The sequence below is a fragment of the Microtus ochrogaster genome, unplaced genomic scaffold (assembly GCF_000317375.1).
Source record: "Microtus ochrogaster isolate Prairie Vole_2 unplaced genomic scaffold, MicOch1.0 UNK9, whole genome shotgun sequence".
Taxonomy (NCBI): domain Eukaryota; kingdom Metazoa; phylum Chordata; class Mammalia; order Rodentia; family Cricetidae; genus Microtus; species Microtus ochrogaster.
The window spans coordinates 5,203,119-5,229,178 of record NW_004949107.1 but is presented as its reverse complement, the minus strand read 5'-3'; the positions used below and the strand labels follow the sequence as shown (position 1 = coordinate 5,229,178).

At 46.1% G+C, this 26,060-nt stretch overlaps 1 protein-coding gene across 2 annotated transcripts in view; it reads left to right on the top strand.

Annotated features, from left to right (window-relative positions):
* The first annotated feature begins 14,383 nt into the window (after window positions 1-14,383).
* Meis1 (Meis homeobox 1) overlaps window positions 14,384-26,060 on the top strand; it is a 141,304-nt gene continuing 129,627 nt past the window's right edge. For both annotated transcript variants that reach the window (XM_005366444.2, XM_005366445.2), the window contains exons 1-6: window positions 14,384-15,159; window positions 17,055-17,281; window positions 19,056-19,197; window positions 19,746-19,796; window positions 20,567-20,617; window positions 21,937-22,083. In XM_005366444.2, the coding sequence (XP_005366501.1) occupies window positions 15,148-15,159; window positions 17,055-17,281; window positions 19,056-19,197; window positions 19,746-19,796; window positions 20,567-20,617; window positions 21,937-22,083 (630 nt within the window). In that variant the 5' untranslated portion in view covers window positions 14,384-15,147. The remainder of the gene's footprint in view (window positions 15,160-17,054; window positions 17,282-19,055; window positions 19,198-19,745; window positions 19,797-20,566; window positions 20,618-21,936; window positions 22,084-26,060) is intronic.

Sequence of the window (26,060 nt, the reverse complement as noted above, 5' to 3'; positions counted from 1 at the left end):
CCTGTGCTGCCGAGGGAAGGCTTTGGCGATGCAGTCCAGAGCTCCGAATATTTCTAATTGCAAAGTAGACAACAGGGAGAGAGGGAGAAAAGAATTTCAAATTTAAGCAAAAGGAATGTTTTCCCGTGTTCCCTCCTCAAATATTTAGCAGAATGCAGTCATACATAGGGATTTTTTCCCAGATTAATGCCAGAACTTAGTATATTGAGTTCCCAGACACAGCCATGAATCCTAGACCATGCATGCATGTCCTTAAATTTTCTCTTCTGTAATATAGAGGAGAATGTGTTGTCCCAGGGATTGGAGATGTAAAAGAAGATGGCAGATCTGGGGTACGGTTTGCATACAATAATATTTTATTACATTAACCATACAAGGAACATTTTCGGCTTTATTCCTGACTATTATATAAGTCATTTCAACCAAAGATAAGCGTGTTCTGAATGGGGCAACATAAATCAGAGAGCTGTAGGAGATGCCAATTATAAGGAACAAGACGCGAAAGTTGGTAAAACAGCGGCAAACTGAAATTGGATTGGACAGACATTGGAAGGATGGCCTGACAGTTGGACAGAATTATGAAATCGACAACAGGTTTGTCTTTTGGTCACGATCAAAACCTGTCAGCAACAATGAAAACAGCAGATATCCTCTGAAAGAGTTAAACAGCTCCCTGGGTTCCCAGAAACAGGGAGAGGGCTCAGAAGGTATGCAGCTCAACTGCAGTGTGTCAAGTGTGTAAATGGCCCTGAGGACTTCGCTGTGCCAATCTCTGACGACTGTGCAGAGTCTCAGATGGACAAGATAGTGATTGTGCAACCGATGGGTCTCCTAAGCGCAGGGAGGACACACCTGGCTCACAGGCTTCCAATGACCCCTCCTTTGTTTCTGGGTCATGGATAGCTTGACGGAATTCTTTAAGAGTCTGAACTTGCTGTAACATCATAGATATGCTGGAGACTATGTTCTTCCACAGGAAGTACGATAGAGACAATGTAGAGGGAACGTATCATGTTTAAAAACAAAACAAAACAAAACTGGACAAGCTGCTATAACAATGCCCACTTAGAATGACCGTTATGGAAATGTTTTGATACAGACCCAAAGAAAACTGATGGGGAAAAAAATGTTAATACCAGCACCAGAAATAGGCATTTTTCAAAAGTGTTTTTAATCATCTCCCAGGATGGGGTTAACCAACTGTGTCAGCAGAACTGAGTTACAGACTCATAGGAAATGAGAAATCAAAGGAGGAAAGTTTTGAAACACATTCAAAATCCCGTCTTCCAGGATAAAAAGCAGGTTTGCGGAGGAGGAGCATTGTTCAGCACCTTCAAGAATCATGCTCAAGGAAGCAGCCAGTGAGAGCACCCCAAATCCAGACATCCCTGCTCTAAAAGCCAGAAGTTTGAGAGGGCCCACCTGTCATAACAAAGGCACAAAATGAAAGAGATAAGAGTATTCAAGGGGAAAACAGAAAGGTGCATATCCGTGAGCCAGGGAGCAGCTTCGTGGTGGGCATTTGGTTCTTACCAGCAGTAGTTTGTCCCATGGAACCAGTAACAATCGCTTTAGCACAGGCATTTTAAAACAGCAGATTGGCCTTTGAAGCAGTTGTTCTCAGAGCAGGTAAGCTAAGTCAGACTCTGAAATGTGCTTGGGTGCCAACTGAGATCCACCATACAGTCACGGGCATTAAAAGATTCACAGTGGTCCCTGTTCTGCTAGGAAGTTCCCATTCCTCAAGTACTCAGGTTGTCCCAAAGAATTCCTTTGGGTTTTAACTTCCTTAGTCTTTATTTATTTATTTATTTGCTTGTTTTTTTTTTTAAAACATGGTCAAGTTTTTATATTGCTTCAATAAATTGTTATTTAAACTCAGTTCTATGTTTGAAAATAAACAAATGAATAAAACCTCAAACAACTGGCCTTTGGCTTGCTAAGAATTGTGACCATTATTAGCCAGAAATAAATGCAGTACAGGGTCAATGCAATGGCTCAGCAGCTAAAAGTGCTTGCTACCAAGCTTGACACCCCAAGTTCAATTCTGGGGGCCTACATGGTGGAGGGAGACTAGCTCACATTGTCTGTTCTCTGACTCTCAATCACATACAGAGAGAGAGAGAGAGAGAGAGAGAGAGAGAGAGAGAGAGAGAAGAATAAACAGAATAGGTTCCAAAGCTATCTGGAAAAAAAAGTTAAGAAATAGACTCTATGTATAAATTTCTTATTTCACAAACCGAGTCTGTGAAGCCGGAAAGACAGGTATGAAGTCAGGGGTGATCGATGCGTCTCCAGCACTTGTCTGGCCAGTGGAGGAAGGTTGGGTGTTTTAACTTCTGAAACACTAAGAGGCGCCCCGACAAACCTAAGGGTAAACCAAAGAGGATTGCTTTTTTGACAGCTTTCAGGCTGCCTTTCAGCAAAGGCCTCAGCTGTCATCTTCAAATGTGCAGACCAATATATGGAGGGTACTGTGCCCGGAGGTATTGAGAAAGACTTCTGACAATTGCTTTTCCTGCCAGGAAAATTCCAGAAAAGGAGGTAACAGAGAGTGAACTAATTGAAAAAACAAAACAAAGACAAAGTAGAAACATTTAAGCTTTCTTCTTCTGGAATACAAAACATGTGGATTTCAGATTGCAATATTTTAAAGTTTTCTTTTAAATGAAAAATTCTCATTTCTGTAGAACTAGGTACATTTTCTAAAAATAAAAACCCACTCATTGTTATCATAATCTAGGATTTAACAAATGTCTCAGATCGTAGTGGTTATATTTCAAAACAATGCCTTGTAAAATAGAAGCTACATAGAATTTACTGATATTAATAATTTTGCAGTTGGTGTAATGAGACACAGTTTCACTTTATATACCAAAGTTGAATTGCCAAACATTTTCTTCCTAACACTGCAATTCATTTTTTCCTGATACTAACTGTTCATGTTTTTTTCTCTATGGAATGTTCTTTCCATGGTTATTGTGTGATATTTGTTGAGCGATACTTGGTCATGCTGATGTAGAAATAGAACCTGCTTAGAACCTGGATACTGCACAGACTAAGGACTCTTTGAATGATCACTTCCCAGAGCAAGAACAAACAGATTTGGGTGTCTATCTCAAAGCGAATTGTTTAAGATGTGTTAGTATAATCATTACCCTACCTGAGGAAAAATGTGGAAAGAAGACATGTTTCTATTATATGATATGATATGAAGTTTCACCTTCAAATAAATTTGTATATTTTGTTCTAGTTGAGATAGTTTTATAAAGAATAAATGGAGTGATGTATATAAATATATATAAATATATAAAAATGATTTTATATATATAAATGATTTTATATATATATATATAAAACATATGATGGCACATGCTTTTAATCCTAGCACTCAGGAGGCAGAGGCAGGAGAATCTCTGTGAGTTAGAGACCAGCTTGGTCTACAGAGCGAGTTGAGTTCCAGGACAGCCAGAGCTACACAGAGAAAGACCCTGTCTCAAAAACAAAACAAAGACAAATAGATAGACAGATTAAATATTAATTCAGACCTCAGATATCTTTCAGGCAAGGCAAAAAAAGTAAAGCAGGATGTAAATGACCGAAGTCAAATCAGAGAAATACCCTTTTAGAATAGTATTTTTTTCTAACCAAATTCCAAAGCATCATTCCTCTTAAAATTTCCTCTCAAGTAGATCTCATTATCATTTCTAGTAATAAGCATTTTTAAAATTTGAAACGACATATTATCTGTGTGATTTTTATAATAAATAATTCTTAAATAAAAAACAATCAAAAACACACTTAGAAATCAAAATAACCCAGGCATGGTGGTGCATACATTTAATCCTAGCAGTGGAGAGGTGGAGGCAGGTGGATGGATCTTTACAAGTTGGTGCAAGTCCGGTTTACATAGTGAAACTTTGTCTCAACAAAAATAATAATAAATCAAAATAATGTAATCAATGCATACCGCACATGGCTAACTCCTTCCAGTTCAGTCAGCCCACTCGTAACTTGCCATGGTCAAACTTGAGCCAAACAGTCTTTCTCTGCCACACTTAGTGACCCTTGCCTGGAAATATCTGCCCAAGGCAGGAGCTTTTCCTAATTTCTGCAATTATTCTTCAGTTTCAGACTACAAAAATCACTAAATGGTGGCAAATAAAACAACTTACAGTACAGTGAGCCATCGAAAAGTTCTGGGTTCCTTGGGGAACTTTCAACAAATACGAATCAACTAATATCTAAGAAGGCAATAAACTCTCCTCAGGGCCGTTGAAGGACACAGAACACTGCTGAAGTTTATTCCCCAGAGTCTTCGACAAGTTTTTCTATTCCACAAATAGAAAAGAAACAAAACAGTAAACTGTATAGGGTTTTAAGAAATGGCAAAATGCATGAGTATAGATATTCATACCTGCAAGTTTTCTCTACCAAACATCCAAGACAAAATCCTAGGCAACCAGAAACTTAGACTAAAAGGCTAAAGATGAGCAAGATGTCGAGAGAAAAAAAGGAAATAAATATTTGTTTTAGGAACAAATTTCGAAGTTAAAATAAAGATTTTTAGCAATAGCAATGCTAAACTCACTATGCATACAGGCCTCTCTTGCACAGGGTTAGGGTAACCCGGATGGTCAATGGGGTTCAGGGAAGTAGACTGTTTTGTGAATATAGACCTTAACATTGCAGTGAGATACTGTGTCTGTTTGGAATCTATGATGTCCACTTTTGAGTTCTTAAAGACAAGCTGCCAGTGGGGGCAGGGCTGGCAGGCTGTGGTTACCAGAGAAAATCATACTTTGCGTGTTCCTGCTCTGGGACCCCAGACAGCAGACCAGAGAGTCGGTCTTCGTGGGGAATTCACCCCAAACCTCCAGATCCTTTTTTCCCCATCCCAAGGGAATTGATTAAGTGGGATCCCAGGAAGCCAGTGGAGAAGATTGAGGGTGGTTGCGTTTCCTATTGGTGGTTGTTGCTTAGGTGGTGGTGGCTGTTTGGAGGAAGAGTGTCTAAGAAAGAGTCAAGCCCTGGGAGAGTCCCATGTCACCAGCAAATGCAAGCTCTCCTTCACCTCTTCCTGTGATGACCTCTTTGCCCCAGGGTCCTCTGCAGCTTAGGAGGTTCCTGGCTCACAGAAAGTAGCTCAGTGACGGAGTCATCAGCGGGCTACACAAGCTAGTACACCCACTCTGCATACACCCCGAACTCTGCTAGCAGACAAAGATACCCCCATCTCTAGCCTTCTTAGAAAGAATAGTAAAGACTTCTGGTGTAGTTGTTATTTTTTTTCCCCAAAAGAGTTGGGAGAAAAAGTTCTTGTTTTCTGTTTTTTAAAGAACTTTGAGTACACAGAAAATAAATTAACTTCTATGGGTCTCAGTTTGTGCGTCTGTGAAATGGGCAAAAAAAAAAAGGTGCCCTGAGTCTTGAGGCCTGAAGGGCTCAGCATGGGGGCACAGGCTGGGAAAGGGGGGCTTCAGGCAGGTCTCCTCTTCCAATTCACTAGGGCAGTGATTTTTTTTTCATTGCCTTGAGGAGGGCAATGCTTTCTCCCAGACGTGTTTACCTAGCCCTCAGTATTAGTCGCCCCTTGCCCTTTCCGACATACTTTGTTTTGTTTTCTCACCCCAAGGGAATCTCTGTCTGTAAATATGAACGTGGAAACGCAGGCAGCTTTGCCCAGCTATTTCGGAAGGTAGACCGTGCAAGTCTGACTCAGATCTCGCACTAAAGAGACAAACTCATTTCCCGCCTTTGGCAGCGTCCAGGGACTAGCCTGGCCACCGACTGAACTCCAACTTCCATGAGGCTCCGAGTCCGAGTCCCTCTGGGTCTCCAGGTCCCGGGTCCCACGGCGCCTGTCTCCGCCCTTGCTTTCCTGCCTCCGCTGCTCCTTGCAGTCCTTCCTCCCGCCCGTTCTGCTGCGCTCGGAGCATTGTGGCTCGGGACTCCCGGGTACCGGTCCTTCCTCCCGCCCGTTCTGCTGCGCTCGGAGCATTGTGGCTCGGGACTCCCGGGTACCGGTGGCGTCTCCGCTTTCATTTGCAGGAAGCAGGGACAAGGACACGCGCGGATCTCCACGAGGCTCATTTGAGCACCTGAAACCCTAACTTCGGCTCGTGCAGCTCCTCCCTGCGAGGGGGCCGCGGCAAAAGGCACCGGCTTCCCGCATCTCCTGCGTTTCTGATCACGGAGCACCTGACCTAAGGGACCGACTGGCCTCCCGAGTGATGCCTCGAAGGACGGACTGTCCAAGAACAGAGGCGAGAACCTTCTAGAATTAGACCTGGGCGAAGCGCTAAGGAGTCCTCTAGACCCTTTGGGAAGAAAGGCGCCCTTGGATATTCAGCCTGGAGCAGCGGAAGACCGAAGCCGGAGTCGAGCACCCTGTCCCCGGGTCCCCAGGGACTTGCACAGGGCGGGGCCGCTCGCAGCCTCTAGGTGTGAACCTCCCCCTTCCGCAGAGGCCTGGGCTAACCCTTCCAGGATGGCAGGCAGCTACCTGCAAAGGGACTTTTCCACCTCTTGGGGCCATTCATCCTCTCCTTAGAGGACGCTTTATCTCAGAACTCCCTGCGCCCAGCCCGGTGTGAGCAGACTCCCAGCCCTATGATTGCAAGTCCAAGGCCTGGGTCACCCCACCGGACCGAGGGAGCGCGCATCCCGGGGGTGAAAGCAGAGTATGACCACAAGCACCCGCACAGGCGGAGGGATACGCGATGACCGCCCTCACCCCACATTCCCGGAAGTGGCCGAGGAAGTAGCAGCGAGTGAAATTATCCTTTGGGAACTGGAAGAAGGGGTGCCTGCAAGGTTGTAGACTTTTCCTCCTGTTTTCAGACTGACCCTACGTGGCAGAAGTTTCTTGGAAAAGTGCGATTTCCGGCAAGCATAACCGTAGTCTGAAGCTATTTTTTTTTAAGACAAGGAAAGATGGTATTTATTTTCCTTTTTTAAATAAAGGCACAGAAAAGTACATTTCCAGATAGTTACAAATGAGTAACTGCTCAGCAGGCGCCCTTCAGTTTCTTGTTCTTTTCTCTTAGTGCTTTTCTCACTGTTAGAATTCTCTCTGATCTGCAGGAAGCCTTCAATGTTTTTCTTATTCATTAGACAACTCAATGAAATGTTAAAATATTTATTTTTGAATAATCAGTAAGATCTTTTTTTTTTTCGCCCGAAGGTTCGCACAAAATGTGTCCTTTTATTCTGTGTAGCATGGATGCTAAGCATGAGTGGTCAGCCTTATCCAGTCGCTTCAAAGGTAAATGTTTGCAGTTGCTGGCTGGCTGCTTAGCAGGCCTGCCAGACCTCTCCCAGCACTCAGTAATTCCATTATTAGTGTAGAATACATCAGGCTTGAGCTCACTTGTGATTACTTCTAGGGGAAAAAAAAATCCTAGCTTTCCCAGCTATTACAAGTAGGATTTTGTTAATTTTTAAAACACGAGTTAAATAATTCATAAAATAATAACCATTTATGGTTGGAGGTTTAAAAACACCACCACCAACATACAACTAAAACCACCTTAGTTTTCAGATGGCCACGCACACAGTCTCCATGCTTAAGGTGGTCATTGTCAGTCCTGACAACCTTGATACTTAAAGTCACTCTGACACAGTGCCACATCAAAGCATACATTTGGAATGCATCGTGGAAATGCATTTATGCATCAATAAAATGTCTTGCATTTCCTTTTCACTATTATGTTTTTCTTAAAAGTAAGTTTTTAGAGCCAGGCATGATGGTAAACGCCTTTAATCCCCACACTCAGGAGGCAGAGGCAGCCGGATCTCTGTGAGTTTGAGGCCAACCTGGTCTATAGAGCCAGTTCCAAGACAGCCAAGCCTACAAAAGAGACTATTCCCCTGCTCGGCAAAAAAGGGGTTTTTGTTTGTTTGTTTTTAAGTTATGTCTACTTAACTGTCTCACACTCCTGGCTTGATTTTAGAGAAGCAGATGAACAATTTGAAGAACCCTTGTACCAAATGTTTGTGGCTCTTTGATCAAAACCCACTTGACTTCTCTATTGACAGGAAAGGTATTGGGCTTTTTAAATCCCAAAAGGTATTTCTGTGTGATCATAGTGATTGCTCCAAAAACTAAGTCAGTGTTGGAAGTCAAAGTTAGCCACATATATGTTCCCCTACCCCCAAAGTGTCCACGATGCTAGGGCTCCCTGTTCACTTTTAAATCAAATAAAGCATGTATAATGCTTTTAAGGTTTAAGAGCACAGAGACAGCCTCAGCTGTGCAAAGGCATCTGACCTTCATCTGCTGACCCTTCTCCCTGATCACACTAAACACTTGCTTCAGGAATCGCCAAAGGGATGTCTGCATGAAAATGATCTCCTTACTGGTTTCGTCCTTGCTCTTCTAAAAGTGACTTTTTTGATTCCTGGGTAACATTATATTCTGGATGCCAGCATTAATATGTCCATTCTGCTTTATTCAGGTACTAGCTACCCTTTAACTCAACTGTCAAGGGAATCCACACTTGCTGCCAGGCAATCACCCACACTTTCTTCTCAGAGAGATTGAGTCCATCCCATCTTATGGCTTTTCCCACATTGGCTGAGAAAGGGAGGTGGGTTGGGGATGAGAATTGGATGTTGGCATTAACCAAGAAGTTTGGATGCATTTGCACTTGATATCCATCAGTATGAAAAAGCTAATTTGACTGTAACACCTTTTCAGGCAGTCCCAGGTCCTGTGATTCTCTCTTTGTCAGTTCCTAGTATTAAATCTCACCCTACCCACCTCCCATATCCCTCTCCCCGCCCCCACCTTCACCGAATACTGGACAGTGGAAAGCTTAAAGTAAACAGGGCTGCAGTTTTTCTATTGTCCAGTAGACGGCACAAAAGATCAAGCCTTTAAACACTGAACAATCCAAGGTGGTTTGGTTATATTTGGAGTGGATGCCAGTGGCCTGCTCTTTTAAACAGCCACTCAGCCAAGACTGGAATCTGTACGGCAGAGAACCATCTCAAAACTCAAATTAAATCTGCAAACTTTGAAATAGAGTGACATGGAAACATTTTTTTTCTTTATCTGCACAGCAAGTGTATTTCCTTGAAAAAAATCCGTGAATGTTAAAACAAAGAGAGAAAGATGTTACTGCAGATTTTGTTAACTAAAAGCTACCCTTGAGAAAATTAAATTGAGAGATCAAAATTTAAAAAAAAAAATGAGACACCTCAATCTTGCTTAACTTCTAATGGGTAATTATTTGCCCTGGGCATTCAGAATTTATTATTAGAATATGTGTTATGTTCTTTATTATGCTCAAAACAAAACAGCCGCAAATATTGGACATTGCATTTAAATGAGCTTGTAGACACATGTATATATATATAACATGCTGCAAAGCAGAGACACTCTCTTGAAGTTTTGTGTGCAGTTTGGGGGATGTGGGGCCTTAGAAGCTAGGCCCACTAGAAATAATAGTTAAGGCCTGCTCTCTAGTGCAATGTATAGCTTCGGCTAATATTTATATTTTAAAAGACCTCTATTTCTTTCCATTCTGCAGAGCCTGTTGAAGTTTGGGGGAAGGCAAAGTGTAGGCTAATAACTCATTTCCCAGTTAATTTTATTAAGAATTTATGGCACTGTTTAGAAAGTTTTAAGACAACCATAAATTTTATTAGGAATATTTTATTAAGCCCTCTATTTAATTAATAAAAGACCTCTATAAGTTCTGAAAATGTCAGAGCTGGTAATTATGTTAACCAGTGTAGTTTTCCCCTCTCTAGAGACCAAAGCATTTTAATGACTTGAAATAGAGAGTAAGGCAAGCAACCAGACTCCCAACATTTATTTTTCCTGGACTTTTGTTAGGCAGTCTGAAGATAGTGAGTCAGGCATTTTCCCTGTGATGGTCAGAGTGCCGAGGCTGACCTCTCATTGACTTCTGAACTGGACCCAGACAGCCTTTGTTTTCTGAAGCAAAATGTAGTAAACAATTCTCCCAGCCCCAGTGGCCTGGATTGCTTTGGGACTCTTGATTAACGTCCTTCCTGATCCTTCCCTTTAAGCCCTCTTTCCTATCACTTAACCTGGTTTCTCCCTTTAATAGCCATCTAAATAGTTTATTTCAGTTTCTCACAGTCATCCATTAGCTGTAAATTCTTGGTCCTGTTCTCGTATCACATCCAGCTTCTTATCTCCAGCATTCCTCTATTATCTCCACTAGATTTCAAATCCATTTTCTTTTAACTAACCCCCCCCCCCGGTTTTCTTTTTGTTGTTGTTGTTGAAAATGCGAATGCTAATGTAGGGGTGCTGTTTGGAGGGCAGAAAACTGATAGTGTTTTTCTTGAAGCACAAATCCCAAGCTCCCACCCTCCAGGAGAACCTCAAGAGCAGCCAGGACATTTTTTAACAGGCATCTTCCAGTGAGGTGCCAGATGATAAAGCCTTATCATTCTGTGAACACAGCTGCCAAACTCCACTGATTAACAGGACTTTATTTGTGTTGGGCTGGCAAACACACACACGTTCTACCTTCAGAGGTGCCTCTTTAATTTGGAAGAGTTTGGGGATCTGACGGCTCAGTGTGAACTTTTCAAACAAAAGCCCAGTTCAGGAGATGAAGCTTGCAGAGTTCCTCTCAGGAGAACAGAAACTTGCAGGGACCTCTCTGAGACTACCAGCAGCCCAGGCGACCCCTGCCTGCTTTAGCGGTCTCCCCACAGGGTAGGTGATAAACAATAGGGACAGGGGCTCAGCTGGTCTCCTTCTCAGTCCCTGCACTCTAACTTTGGGAAGGCACTGGGAGCCCTGCAGGGAAAGTAGAAGGGCTGTATCTTCAAAAATAGGGCCCACAGCGAGAGCTGAACACCAGGAGCTGTTTGCCAAAATCAGAATGCTATTGTCTTTAAAAAAGGAAACATCTGAAGTAAGCTTAGGGGTAGGTGCATCCCAGAACAGAACAAATCTCGCAGTAATTTATGTCACGGTCACTTTCTGCGGTATCTCGAACTGGCCTCTTCACCTTTCTTTTTAATAGATGATTAATTGCTGCCTCACTAGAAGAGGTTTTTTTTTTTATGGCTACTATATTGCAACTCTATACGTATGCAATTTCTCCCAGCAAGCCCCAACTGTAATAACTGTTTGCTAATTGTAAAATCCTTATCCAGAATGAGGTTTGGGCAAACAATTCATACTACTGTAATTACATTGTAAAAGTGTTTTAGCCGCTCAATTGTTCAGAAGTGATCTACGGAGGCTTGGAAGTAGTACGAGGAGGTGCAGGTTCACATTCATAAACGGAAAGTTTTCAAAACTAACAGGACTTTATTTTAAGCTCAGAAGTTCAAACTCACCTGGTCTTTAAGGGAAAACCTGTGGGTAGGTAATTAAAATATATTTTAAAGGTAACTTGACACATCACTGTTAAAACCCCATAGTCTTATCCTTGCTTTGAAGATTGTGCCTGTTTGAAAAGTTACCTGCTCTTTCCTCTGCCACTTGGACTGGTGATGTCAAAGAACTTACTGAAAAGCAAGAACCTCAAATAAACCCTATTCTCAAAAATATGTAGTTTATTAAAAACTGACCTTGTCTCAACTTGAAACCCTTCACGCAGGGTTAAGGAAGCTCTAAGCCCATTACTTAAGTCGGTCTGAGACTCCTTTGGGCTCTTAAAGACTAGGTCATCTACGTGTATTTTACAGTAAATTTCTCCCAGCTAAATTAGACGATCGCCCTTGCTATTCTTTTAAGAACTGTAACTTAGACGTGCTCAAGGTGGTGTCTGGCTTGAACGTCCTTCCCAATTCCCTCCTGCCCCGCCCCCAGTTGTGTCGGTGCCCCTCAAGCCTCCTCGGGTGCTGACACTCACACCCCGCAGGACCCAGCAGCGGTGACCACCACTCAGGTGCCGGCCGCACTGGTCTGGGGCAGGGTTCTCAGGCTCAGTTGGCTCTATAATTCGCAGAGACGTGTATGGCAGGGCCCAGCCAGCTCAGTTTTCCAAAACTTGGGAAAATCTGTCTCTCTAGACCCGGAGACAATTCACCTGGCTTTTCCGCGTCTGGTTTTTGACGCCCAAGCCTGCATTAACTTTCCAAATCGGGGCGTTTGGGCAAGAAACCAGTGCACAAGAATGTGATGAGAAAAGTAAAAGATCTTCAAACTTAAGTGCCAAACAGAAAAGGAGACAGAATGGAGGCACAGAGAGGCACACAATGGGGTATCCTGGGGACCTTTTATTGTTTTAAACAGTTGGATCTCTTTCAAGGCAAAACCCATAGAAGGTTTGGGGTGAACATATGTCAGCCCTTCAGGTGTTCGTTGTTGGGGGCGGGGTGCTGTGCTGGAGGCCCGCAAGCCTGGTCTACTGTGCTTAACCCACACGCACGGCTGCTGGAGCGAAGCAGCCTGGCGCTGACTTGTGCAGAGTGTTAAAAGAACTGTGAATGTTGCCTAGGAAGCTCCAGCGCTCGATGGAACCTGATTCCAGCTCGAGATTCTAGTGATCACCCTGTGTCTCCTGTTCCAGAGAAGCCCACTCAATAGAAACTTGAGTCCCGCCTGGAGAATGGAAACAAGTCTTTGACTTGGAGCCTTGGAGCTACGTTTGAGAGATGCTAACCTTTTCCAAACAATCCCCGCGTGAAGGGAGCCCCCTAATCTTTCTCAGAACTCTCCGCATAACCTTCCCCCGCCCCTGGAGTGAGGGTTCGGTAGGCAGCTGGCGATGGGATGGGGGTGGGGGCTGTGGGAGCGCGGGCCGGCTGCTTTGAGGGAGTGAGCCTTTTGGCCACCTTCAGGGCGGGAATCCGGAATGGCAGTTTGCATTCCCAGCAGATCGAAGCTCCCTGCTGATCGATTATTTGATAATTGATTTTCCCCGCAGCCAATGCGCGGCCGCCTGGGCGGGGACGCCTTCCGATTGGCGGAGCCCTCTCCACGGCTGCCTACCGAGATTTGGGTGAGCTCATTTTCCAGTCGACCGCAGGGGGAGTTTTCTGCGAGGTTTCAGCTTTTGGGAGGGGGGGTCCTCTCCGAGCCCAGCGAGCTGAGAGCCCTGCCTGGGATGTGAGGCTTCCAGCTACTATCTAAGCAGATGAGAGCCGGGCGCAGAACCATAAAGAGTAAAATAACCCCACTAAATAGAATAACTGAGGACGAGCGCGAAGTGAGAATAAAAAGACTCAAAAAAAAAAAAAAAACCCCAATTTTAAGTCCGGGGTGTGGTACTTCAAGGGAGAAAGTTAAAAACCAGTGGCTGGCTGGAGACTTCAAGTTGTGGGCAGGGTCAGCTTTTGTCTGAAATCTCAGCTACCGAAGTGGATTTCTTTTTCTCTGGACCTGGGAGTTTTCGCGGGGCCGGGTCGGAGATAGAAAAGCAGAGGGATGGAGGTCTGGGAGTCCCGTGCCGGGTGTCGCCGCTGAAGGAGCTGGGGTGCGCAGCTTCTCCAGGCCAAGGCAAGGCCGATGCTGGAGCCCCATCGGCATCGCCCAGACAAAGGCAGCCCCGGCTGCGGCTCTGCAGCCGCGCCGCGCCTCGGGCGCACAACTGCCTCGCCGACAGCGCGACCGAGAAGGAGCCTCGAGTCCCGCGGCTCCCAGGCCCCGGTCCTCCGCGAGGTCCAGCTGCTCGGTGCCCGGGTTGAGTTTCGCTCTCCGGCGGTCATAAATAGCTCGGTGTTTGTAAACAAGCACTGGGGGCATAGTCCCCGCGTTCTGCTCATTGTTCCCTCCCTTCCTCCCTCACTTCGCGCTGGGGCTGAGGGCTGCCAGGCAGAGGAGGTGGGGGCGTCAGGACTCTGAGTGACAAAATGCAAGCATTTCCTTTCCTCCGGCCGCGAGTCCACTTCTGACAGCGGGGGGATAAAATCTCAAAACAAAAAAACTCTAAGCTGGGTCTGCAGAACGCCCAGGCGACCGCCACCCCACGTTCTCGGGACTCCTTAGCTGAACCTTTCTTAAGCCAGCTCCAGCTCCTCTTCTTGCTCTGAATTTGGCTTTTCTCCTTGGGGAGTCTAGCAGAGAATCCAGTACTTTGGGCATCACCCTCACCCCGAAAAATACTGGCAGACCCCAATAATTTCGAGGAAAGTCTTGAAGTCTTTCATGAGCGGAGCTCTGAGAGAAATAACTCCGGCATCTGCCTGCCCTGCGCTTATTCCCAATTTATTTCAAGAGTCCGCTTTGGGAAGAGAGGCTGGAAGGCGAAGGAGTGAAAAGAATACAGGACGTAAAGCCGGCGGTCCGGAGCTGCATCCTGCATCTGTGTGCATGTGCCCTGGGTGTGTGGTGTTAGTGCCTGGGCGTGCGAATTCATGGAGCGCCTTTCTGCCTCTCCAGTGCGGCCAGAGCTCGCTTCGCGCACCCACCCCTGCCGAGGAGCCTACTTGCTGCAGCCCAATGCATTGTGTAAGACGCGACCTGTTATGGCCACCACTACTTCCGGGTTCTAGCATTCTGGTCGGAATCCACCTCTCCGCCTGTGCAACACACACTTTACACACGCACGGCGACTGCAAGCGGGCAGCATCGATCGTGGCTCCTTTAAGACAAACTCAGACAGACATTTTTTTAACCCTCCTCTCTAATCTCCCTTCAGTGCAGCAGTTGCAAAGAGGGAGAGAGAAAGAGAAAGAGAGCGAGAGAAGAGAGAAACTGATTAGGAATTAGGACTGATTCGAGGGAAGCAGGCGCTAGGGCTTTGTGCATTTGAATATTAACATTTGAGGTGTTCTGACCAGAAGAAGACAGAGCGGATGATCATTCATTCACCACGTTGACAACCTCGCCTGTGATTGACAGCTGGAGTGGCAGAAAGCCATGAGATTTGGTAGTTGGGTCTGAGGGGCGCTCTTTTTTTTTAACTGATTTTTTTTGGGGGGGTAGAGAGAAGATCTGCTTTTTTTTTTCTTTTCTTTTTTTTTTTTTCTCCCTGCTGTCTTGGAACCGGAGCGCTTTTATGCTCAGCGACGCGGGCGGCTTGCTTCAGGTCCGGTAGACCGAAGATCTGGGACCATTAACTCACAGTGCTGGAGACGCAAAGGGATTTTTTTTCGTGCTTCATTTTTTGTTTTTCCGAGGGAGTTTGCATATTTGTTTCTTTTCACACTGGCCTTAAAGAGGATATATTAGAAGCTGAAGTAGGAAGGGAGCCAGAGAGGCCGATGGCGCAAAGGGTACGTATTAAAAACAATTGTGGAACTCAGATGTGAGATTAAATTGAAACGTGGCTGAAAGACACTGCTGCTAAGTTTCCTTTTTTTTTTTCTTTTCTCTCTTTTTGAATGAGGCTCCTAAAGCCATGGCCTAAATTGACAGGTTTACTCAATACATTTGTAGCTTCATGCATGCTACTTGTGATTGCTAATTCAAGTGATCGAGATGTCTAGAGATTCCTAACCAACAACTATATAAATAAAAATAGAAGCTCAAGGAATCACCTGTTTTAAAAGTAAAGAAGAAAGAGGAAGGGAAACCGGCAACATAGCCAGTGCTATAATTTGAGCATTTAGGGACCAGAAGTTTAAAGTTATGCTTAATTAAAATAAACATTCGGGAACTTCTGCTATATTATCGATTATACCCATCTTTAATATCAGTAAAAGTAGGCAGCAGTTTTAATTAACTTGTAGTACAGCAGTTTTTTTTTTTTGGTTGGAAAAATCATTCATTTTTTTAAAAGTAATTTAAATTTGCATGGATTTTTATGCAAGATAGTAAATTTGCAGATTTTTCCTCCTTAGGTAAGCTCTGTACTAATTGAATACTAAACACACAGCTACTCACTGTTAAAATGCAATACTAATTTCCCCAATATTCCTATTTGAATGGAAATGCCTTGAAAGTAAACTGAGACAATGACGGCCCAGCTGAGGTGGCTTCTTAAAAGAAAGGGGTCTACAAAAAGGCTTCCTTGCATAGTTTGTGTCCTGGCCCTCAGAGCCCTTTCTGGAAAAGAAAGTTACTAGCTGACACATTTTTCTTTATTCTCCTGGTTCAGGCAAATGTCAGCCTTCTTCCAAACTCCCTTCACGCCTCTGGCTTTAAGAGGATGAAAGTGGCAATTCCCCTTTCTTTGAAAAGCATTTCACTCTCACCCTTTCCGAATCTTAGAAAAAAAAAAAAACAAAAACTTGCCTGGAATAAAACAATTAGAAAAATTCAAATGGCTGAATTTATCACAGACAGTAATGGCAATCACTTTGAGAGCACCCCTGCGCCCCCCAAGGTGGGTTTGGATATGTGTTTACTTTTGAATTTGCTTAGAAACTACTTAGTAACAATTGCCTCCCAGTCTTGACTTCTACTCTAGGCAGAAAGTTTGAGGGCAGAAAAAATAAAACAGAGCATTAGCTGCCTGTCTTGTGTAGCTTCTCTTTAAACTTGGAGGGAACCGTTGCCCAGTTCCAGGTTCAGCTGTAAAGGACAGCACGAGTTGCCTTCGGTACACTCCAATGTCACATAATATAAGGGGGCCAGTTCGTTTTGTATAATTTAGCAGAGTTTATTTTGGAAAGCCAAGCAAACGCAGTGTCTTGCAGGACTGCCCAATCCCATGCTGGCAGGGAAATAAAATGAGAAGCCTTCCTGAATTCACGTTCTTGGCACAACTATTCCCATCATAACTTAAAAAAAAAATCCCCCTGAAGTGAAGGGGCTATGGAGCTAGGCGGGTCTGCTTCACTGTCCCGGCACGTTTTATTGTTGTGATTTTCGGTTTCCTCCTCCAGAAACAGGCGTGTTTTACCTTCCGCCTCCGGGAGAATGCCTCTCTGCCGTTCCTTCTTCCTTCCTCCCTTTCTTGCCAAAAGATTTTGGATTTCTGAATTAGTCTATATGGACACAAGTTAGGACAGGAACCTTCATCTCAGGTGACTCTCACTGAAAGCAATAGAATTTTTACTGTTAAAATTAATTTTTACAATAGAAAACTCAACTTTAGAGATCGAAGGCCACGGAATTCGGGTTGAAGGATCCAGCTGGACTGACCTTTTATAAGCTCGGTGCCCTACCGTTCCCCGTGTACCCGCATGGCCTCTGACCCTTTTTTTCTCTCCTGTTTGTCATGCAGTACGACGACCTACCCCATTATGGGGGCATGGATGGAGTAGGCATCCCCTCCACGATGTATGGGGACCCGCATGCAGCCAGGTCCATGCAGCCGGTCCACCACCTGAACCACGGGCCTCCTCTGCACTCTCATCAATACCCGCACACAGCTCATACCAACGCCATGGCCCCCAGCATGGGCTCCTCAGTCAATGACGCTTTAAAGAGAGATAAAGATGCCATTTATGGGTAGGTATAATGGGCAGAAGTTAAGTAGTTGAGACGCGAGGCTTCCTCCCTTGCCCGGAGCCCTTGCAACCGAAAAGTTAGAAAGCCCTCTAGATTAGAAGTACAGAACCAGTGACTTTTCATTCATATTGCATGGAAATTGGGGGGAAAGCCTCCTCCCCATTTCCATTTGCACTCGGAGCAGGCTCAGCGCCCGGTTTGGCCGCCACGTTGGCCGCAAAGGAGTCCCAGTGCAGGAGAGGCTGTCTAAAGGTTCCGCGTCCTCGCTCAGTCTGAAATCAGCAGATCTCAGACCTTGCTCGCTGGAGTTGGCTCCAGAGCGTTGGGGGGCTTTCAAAGTGTAGGCGCCTTTGTGTTGGAAAGAAACTTTTAGTTTAAGGGAAATCTTTTAAGCCATTGATTGTTCTGACTTGCGGAGTTTACTCAGCCACCGTATGCTGGTTCTGCTAGTGCACAATAAAGTCAGAAGGACAGCTGCAGGTCAGACAAGGGGGACATGCCTTGCCTTAAGGAGTTTGTTCAACTGAAGTCAAGGAGAGGGGCCGCTCTGAATTGACACAGACGTTTAGAAACTTCTAAGCGGTTGGGCACTTTGTGTTCAAAGGCGAAACCTTCAGGATTTATCAAGAAGCGCTTGCAGGATGCTCTTCTTCGGGAGACTCTGGCCAGGGCTTGCTGTGCACCTTCGGCCATTCGATTAGACCCTGAACTAGGAAACCCTTTTTGAAAGTTACTTGTACTTTACTGTGTGCTGATGTTTTGGGGACACTCTCCCTACTTTTATTTTTAAACTTTGTAATAACTTTTATTTCACTTTTTCTCTTTAAAAAAAATATGTAGTAGTGACCCTCGACTAGGGGGGAAATCTTTTTGCTTTGGTTTCTGCTCCCTTGTGCGGTGGGCTTGCTTAAATCCCAGCCTCCTCTCTACAAATGGTTTAGGCTCCAGGACAGAACATTTGAGGAAGCTTTGAAAAGGACCCCAAACTGTTAAATTCCCAGCTGGGCTGTGAGAGCTAATAAAAAGCTCCTTGAACATTAAGTCTTTTTTTTTTTTTAAATGGGCTGAGGCAAGCGACATCTAGGCCTTAGATACTAGTCTTTTTACCACTCTAGACGAAAGAGAAGGCTTGACTGTAAAAGCATTTGAAGGAACTTTTTTTGTGGGACTATGAGGTGCGTCTACGAAGGGAGGGCAGTGCTGGGGAGCCATGGAGTACCCCCTGCTTCTCGGAGGGCTGTATGGCAAGGGTCGGTAGGTGCTGCCCTGTGACAGTCGGTCCTGCAGCCACAGAGGCCCTTTCCTCAAGTTTGCTGCACGCCCGCCACCGAGATCCCCTGAGCCTGGGGCACGCCTCGGAGGAAGACAGAGGCTGGCCCTCTCCCACCCCACGGCCTGCGCTCCTTTCCCGGGCACCCGGTCCTGCTTGTGCGGCGGAGGAACGAGGGTTTGTCGCGGTGCGAAACTTAATTCAAAATGGCTGCTGGAACCGCTTGGGTTTTATTCGTAGCAAATGTTGCCAATTTCTCCGGCCAGATATGCTGAACTGATCCACAGACACGGTCCGGGGCTCAGGGCCTCCGACTTCAGAGCCCTAGGAGAAGGGGGAGGTGAGCCATCACCTGGGCGGGGGTGAGCTAAAGGGCAAAAGCGGATGATCAGATCACCCAAGGGTCTCTGCCTGGAGCTACTCGGGTTGTTTCTCTTGGGCGCCGTTTTTCGGTGACTCCGAACTAATCATTGTGTTGTTTGTGACTGTTGTATTTTCTTGCAGACACCCCCTCTTCCCTCTCTTAGCACTGATTTTTGAGAAATGTGAATTAGCTACTTGTACCCCCCGCGAGCCGGGGGTGGCGGGCGGGGACGTCTGCTCGTCAGAGTCATTCAATGAAGATATAGCCGTGTTCGCCAAACAGGTCAGCAAAATAAATGTTTAAAAAAAAAGTAAAAGGAAACAAGGAAAAAATTCTGTCCTCCCCTCGCCCCCCGCGCACACACATACACACACATAGAGATGGAGCGCTTGATCTAGAAAGAGTAATTTCTCAAAAGTAGCCCCCAAACAGTCTTCCTTCAGCCACGCGTGTTACTGCCTCCCAGAGATTTTCGTCCAGTGAATGTGTTTGCAGAGATCATCACCCATCTTCACACCCACTCACCATCCACAAGCTCGCTAGCAATTGAAATCACGAACACCACGCTACGTGGCTGCTTCGGTGGTGTGGCGGGCGAGCAGCATTCCGCTTAAACCGAGCTCTGGCTGAAGTCAGGGCGCGCTCTGGGCTGGTCTCGGGCCTACTGGGTTCACACTGAAGTGTTTCCGCGAGGGACGAATTTGAGTCCTGAGTCCCTCTTGGAGGTTACATCCTACCCCTAACAGTGTAAATGAGGCAAGAAAGTAGGGGGGGGGCGACCAGATTTCATTTAATTTTTTTTTCTTCCCCCTCTCCTCACTTGTATTTAGATTCGCGCAGAAAAACCTCTATTCTCTTCTAATCCAGAACTGGATAACTTGGTAAGAGCCTCTCCTCCCCTTACCCTGTCTATCCACCCAACCTCCAGCCCCGACCCAGTTCTGAGCCTTCCGGACTGATCTACAAACGTTTTTCTATCTGTGGACAAGTGTTTGGGGATTGGATCCCAGGGTATAAACTCATCTGAGAGGGCCCAGGAGCAGCGACTGGGGAACGGCCGGCTTTTGTGTTTTATGATGGCCAGGCCGAACAGCTCTAATCAGCCTGGGGATTTATCTCCCCGCCTGTCAGCGTGTGTGCTTAAACCGTGTGGACTTCCAGCCTTATGAGTCTCCTTCATTAGGGCCACGACGAGGGCAGAGGCTCACCCTCCACCCCCCCCCCATCCCCAAACAACCAATTGGCATCAAAGGTGCAGGGACAGAAGGCAGGAAGAATTTTGCAAAGTGCAAAGCCACTGTTTGGGGGGAAACTTTCCTATAACTTCTTCGTAGGAAAAGTGTAGCTTGGACAGTGGCCCTTTGGGTTGGGTTGGGGGCAGTAAGACCCGGGAGGGGGAAGCCATGGGGGAGGAGAGTGTTTATGATCCCCACTTAGATGTTTTGTTGTTGGTTTAGCTATTTTTTTTCTCCTTAAGAAATATAAGCCCTAGATGGTACCCAGTCGCTGCTATTAAGTTTTAGTGTTATTGCCATAAATCAAAATAACTCTATGTATGGGCGGGAAGGGGTGAGTTGGAGATGCTAGAGCTGGGACAGCCAATTCTCTGCGAACCAGGGATGGAGTATTCACTCTCTTTGTATCTTTGCAGATGATCCAAGCCATACAAGTATTAAGGTTTCATCTGTTGGAATTAGAGAAGGTAAATTCTTTATTCCTCTTTCCTTTCCCTTCCCTTTCATCCCAACCACACAGGAAAGAGGGTTCAGAAGGACTGAAGTTCAGGCTTCCAAGATATTTGCATAAATGTCTTCCCCCCCCACCCCGTGGTAATTAGTGTCAAGGCCAATCTTAGCGTCCATTTCTCTTTGCAGTTTAATTACAATTTCAGCCACTAAAACCAGGATCACAGACACTGCAGCCTCGTGTACCTTGCTGGCTCTGAGTGCATCAGCTGCTCTGCTAGGCACCCCAGTGCATGCTTAGAATGCCGGAGTGAATTTGTTTTACAAGTTAATACCTCCGTGTGTGTGTTTTCCCCCCCTCTTCCTCCTCTTCATTGCTACCTGGGGCTGGGGGTGGGAGTGTTTTAGTGAGTTTCCTGAAGATGATTTGAGATCAGTGGTAGGTCCAACTCAGAAGGGACCTGGAGGAAAGGACAAGTGGGCAAAATGTCCTGGGGAGGAGGGCACCGTAGAGCTGGCTCCCAGACAAAGCGGGGTTGGTAGTTGTGTCAAGTTCTTGAATCCAGCCCTCACCTCACCTTCACACTCAAGAGAGGGTGTTGGGGTGGCTTGATTTTTCTAACTTGTTCTATAAATCTCAGCAATAAAACTTAATGCATTGTAATTCAAACTAACATGAAATTGCATGCACACCGGGGTTTCTTCTGAGTTTTTCCATGTAAGGGATGCCTGGGGCCTGTAAAAGTTGGTTTTACTTAGACTTAAAGATTGTGAGTAATTCTTTTGTTTCTTTAAAAAAAATCAATGTGATCAGTTTTTGCCGTAGTATTTTTTTCTTTTTTCATATATTGGGCAAAGGGCAAACTTGATTTGGGTAGTCAGGCATGGATCTTATGCCATCACAATACAGATCTGTGTGTGTGTGTGTGTGTGTGTGTGTGTGTGTGTGTGTGTCACACATTTTCCTGAGAAACTTTGGGGAACGCTTTATGGTAAACTAACTGGATGAAATTAAATAGTTTACCTTAAGTATCAGCCATGCAGGTCACCTCTGTAATGGCCACAGCTCCGGGAGCAGATGAATTTAACATGGGTGTTGAGTATGTTGTAGCCTGAGAATCATCTTGTCACTGTCAATTTTCTGGGATATCTCTATTTTGCAAGAAAAGAAAGTTATTCCTAATTCCGAATGCGTCTGGGGGTCTCTAGAGGACAATTGCCCTGTGTTTCCCCTATTTGGAAGTTCGGGTCTCACAAGGGGGGTGGACTGCACTTGTCAATGTCATTTATGCACTCCTGATTATATTTCCATTTTTTTATTTCTGTCATAATGTAGGTACACGAATTATGTGACAATTTCTGCCACCGGTATATTAGCTGTTTGAAAGGGAAAATGCCTATCGATTTGGTGATAGATGATCGAGAAGGAGGAGCAAAATCAGACAGTGAAGATGTAACAAGATCAGCAAATCTAACTGACCAGGTATGAGACTTTCAATTTCGACATCCCTAAGAAAAAGAAAATATCTGTATGCATATTGCTTGCTGGCTCACTACCACCTCCTTTATTATTTGCATATGATTAAGTCCCTTTTAGATACATTTCCATCAAAATGAAAATTTTTGAATAATGTGGCTATTATTGCTTCATTAAGGCTGGCTCTGGGATGCGACCTGGAGAGATGAGCTTGTAAGAGCTTCGCCTGCAAACTTGACCTGTTTCTTGTCGCTTTTAATTTTTGTCTTTATTTTATTTACCCTCCGTAATAATGGGAGTGTTAACTGCCAGTGGCCACCTCCAATTGTAGGGCTTTGTTCATGGGTATTTCGCCCCCTTCTATCTTGAAGAAAAGAAAAGTGTAGGGTCTGCTTATTTCTTATTTTATTAGGAATAAATCCAAGATAGGTGGTCTAAGAGAGACAGTGAGGATTTGAAATCCAGCAAACGCTGGCTATTTTCTCCCTGTCTACACGCTTCATTAGCCTGTCTTGTCAGTTTTCCCCGGCCGACCGCTTCTAGACCTGACTGAACATTGCTTTGTGTGGTATTCCCTGCAAGCTCGCCCATTTTATTGTACTTTATAGAAAAAAAAATAAAAGCAGGCCGAGGTTAGAAAAACAGATAAATATGGACTTTTCTCCTCCTCCTTTCCACTCGTCCTCCAGCTGGTATGTACTCTGGGCTTTCCACATTGGCAGCTTTTGGCAGGGTGAGCGTCAAGGACGCCCTGGCGACTCCCTGGGTGTGGAGGGCAGGGGCCCATTGCTCTCCACTGTGGCTCTTTGCTGTGCCCCCTCCTCTCCAGTCTTCCCTCCAGGCCCCCTTTTCCGCTGCGACTGCTAAGTGGGGACGATTTTTATTTGGAGTGGGGGTGGGTGGGTATTTCTATCACTGGGGCACCACCCTTTGCTCCCAGTTTCTCCTTCCTGTTGCTGTGTCTCTGGATTGGTTCAAATGAGTTGAAAAAAAAAAAAAACCAATGAAAGTGAAAACCTGAGGAGTGAGATGAAACAGGGTCCTGGATAGCTCTGTGAAGGATTGCTGCAAAGAATCTAGAGATTTAAGCAGTGGTCTCCTTCGCCTTCAGCCCCATTAGGAAAAGCCTAGAGTCCTTTCTTATTTGGGCTTGACGTATGTGTGACTTCTTGGAGGGGGGGGGGGACCTCAGCCTGCCTTTGTTAAGTCAAAGGCCAGCGACTCCACTGTTTTTCTCTGCAAGTTTTATCATGGTCACTGCCGCCCAGTGCTGTTTTGTCCCAACTTCATTCTTAGTGGCCTCTGAAGGTATTCTCTCAATATCCTTGGGTCAGCCTGGGCGATTCCACAGCTTGTGCTGAATTTCGACTTTGCCCAGGACTAATATGACAAAGTAGAACTCTAAAAATGCCAGCAGGATAGGTGCTCACTGCTATTCTGTTTGGTGAGTCGGAAACTGGTCAGGGTGGGCTGGTGCAGAGAACCCACAGTCTGTGCTGACCAAGGTGGGAAAGCTGCAAGCAGTCCCCCTCCCCCATCCCCTCCCCCCAGTGCCTCAGGCTTCCCAGCCGCTTTAGGGGCTCAGTCGCCAGCCCCGATAAATGCAGATTCCTCTAGTAGCTGCTGTTGAGTAAAAATTGTAATCCAACAAGCCAAACTAGAAAATGGGATTCTAAAAGCTCCGGAGTGCTGGGTACATAAAGCTATTTGAGCAAATTACAAGAACTGCTTAGGGGCATGAATGAAATCAACACTTTAATTGCCTCCAAAATGAAGATTTATACCCCATTTTCTCAACGAAGCATTATTTTATTAAAGTCAAAGATAAAGGACCAAAGTTATGGAGTTTGGGGAGCGTAGAGGACATAGAATTAATACAACGTCATTGACTTCTCCTTATTCCTTCACAAACTTCTCTTACCCCGTTTCATTAGTCTAAAATGTGCGTCGGATAAACACGTGCCTTTTATTTTCCCTTCCTACCTACAAAAGGTGAATCATGTTGGCTGTCCATGCTGTTAAGATAAGGACTGGGTAGGTTTGTCTGGGTTCGTGGCGCTGCTGGTTTGTGGTGTGTGAGCTTGCCCGTGTGACCCTTTGGGTGCACCCAGCTCTGTTGAATTGAGGATGGCTTTGGTTGGATGTTCTTCATATTATCTAGTTGCAAAAAGCCAGGAGCTAGAGTGACTTGAAAGGGTCCAAGGAGGTGAGCGCAGTGAGCTGTCTGGTAGCCTGGTGGGCTGAGCCGCCACTCCTTGTTAGGTAAGGAGTGAAGGTCAAGGCATTAGAGCCAACCCGTGGTCTTCAAGTGTTTGTTCAAAGGACTAGGGCGGGTCCCCAGGGGGTGCTGAATCCCCCGTTGAGGAGCCTCAGGGGCAAGCCCTGGAAGAGTGGCTTCTCGCCCTGTCCAGGAAGGCGGCCCAGTTTGTTCAGGACCCGACACTGGGCTGGTTCCCTCTGTGACTTGACGCTTCAGAAAGGCCTAGTTAGCTCATTAACTGCTCTGCCTCTAGGGTCTGCTGGTAGTACGATTTATTTTACTTTATTTCCCCCACCCCCTTGGAGGGCGCGAAGGCTGCCATCTCCACCAGGGTCTGGGATCAATGATTTTGATGTCAGTTGATTTCCTGGAGGTCTATTTAAGTCGGCGGGAATTCACTTGGTCATGTAATGCTGTAGATTCTATGACAATGTAGGGTTTTTGTTTTTATTGTTTTTTTTTTATCAGATTAAGACACCAGTAGAGGCTATAATTCTATTCTCCCCCACTTCTTGGTGTTTCCCGGTCTTCTCCACTCCTGGAGGCCATCTGGAGGTCCCCTGGCCATGCCTAGTGGTCGCCAGCGTCCTGGGCGCCCTCTCCCGACCGTCACGCTTGAGCCGGGCGCAGACGCTCGCGACCCCCAGGGGTTGCAGGCAGCAGAATCAGGAGGAGGAGATAAAGGGACAGCCAAATACCCGGAGCCGGAGAGGGAGCCGTGCATGCAAGGGTTTGGCTGGGAGGTCACCGACCAGGAAGGACGCTGGGACGAGGCTAGGCCAGGCGGAGCTGGGGACTAGGGGTCCTGGGTAGAATCGGGGAGCCGGGCGGGGCCACCCAGATGATGGACTTGAGGCTGTACTCCCGGAAGGAGCCGTCGCCTTCCTTCCCGAGGATATCTGTTCCTCTTTATTCCCGAATCTAAGCATTTTTTGACTCCAAGGACTAAGGCAGAGGAGCGGGGAGCCTCCCGGGTGGCCAAATCTCGGGAAAGAGCAGAGATTAGCCAGGCCTGAGCTCCGCCATCAGCAGCGGCCCAGCTTCTTCCCACCGGGAAAGCTGGTTGCTTGAGAAACGGTACCTTTGGATTACAGTTTTATTCAACAGCAGCTCTCCGGGGGTCCTCCTCTGAATCTGCATTTAACAGCTCCTGGGCCAGAGCTGGCGGCCTGAGCAGGGCGCCCTGTTGCGTGTTAATCCTGACTGGCCAGTGATGTCTAGGGAGAAGTTCTGGGGCTGGCTGAGATGAGGCACGAAAGCCCCGCTGGCCTCGCAGGTTAAAAGCCAAGTGCTAGCAGGCTCCCTGGAGTGGGGATAGCCTGGGGGCGAGGGCAGGCACCGCAGCCCCGGCCTGGGCAGCCCAGGCTTCGGGGCGCCAGGCCACCAGGCCTAGAGGCGATCAGCCTAGAGGATCTAGGGCTGATCTGTGCTAGCGCGAAGGGTTCCCAAGTGGGCCTGGGAACTTCGATGACGATTGTTTTATCTATTTCCGAAGTTCAGAAGGCCCTTCCTGAAGCATAGTTTGAGTTAAACGTTTTAAAACTGAAGTCAGACTTGACTGAATGCTCTTCCTCACTCCAAAATGGCATGGAGAGTGATATAGGAGATTCCAGCTTTCCCATGGTAGAGGTTCTTGTAAGGGAGATAACCTAACGTTCTTCATGGCGTGAGGAGAGAGAGAGAGAGAGAGAGAGAGAGAGAGAGAGAGAGAGAGAGAGAGAGA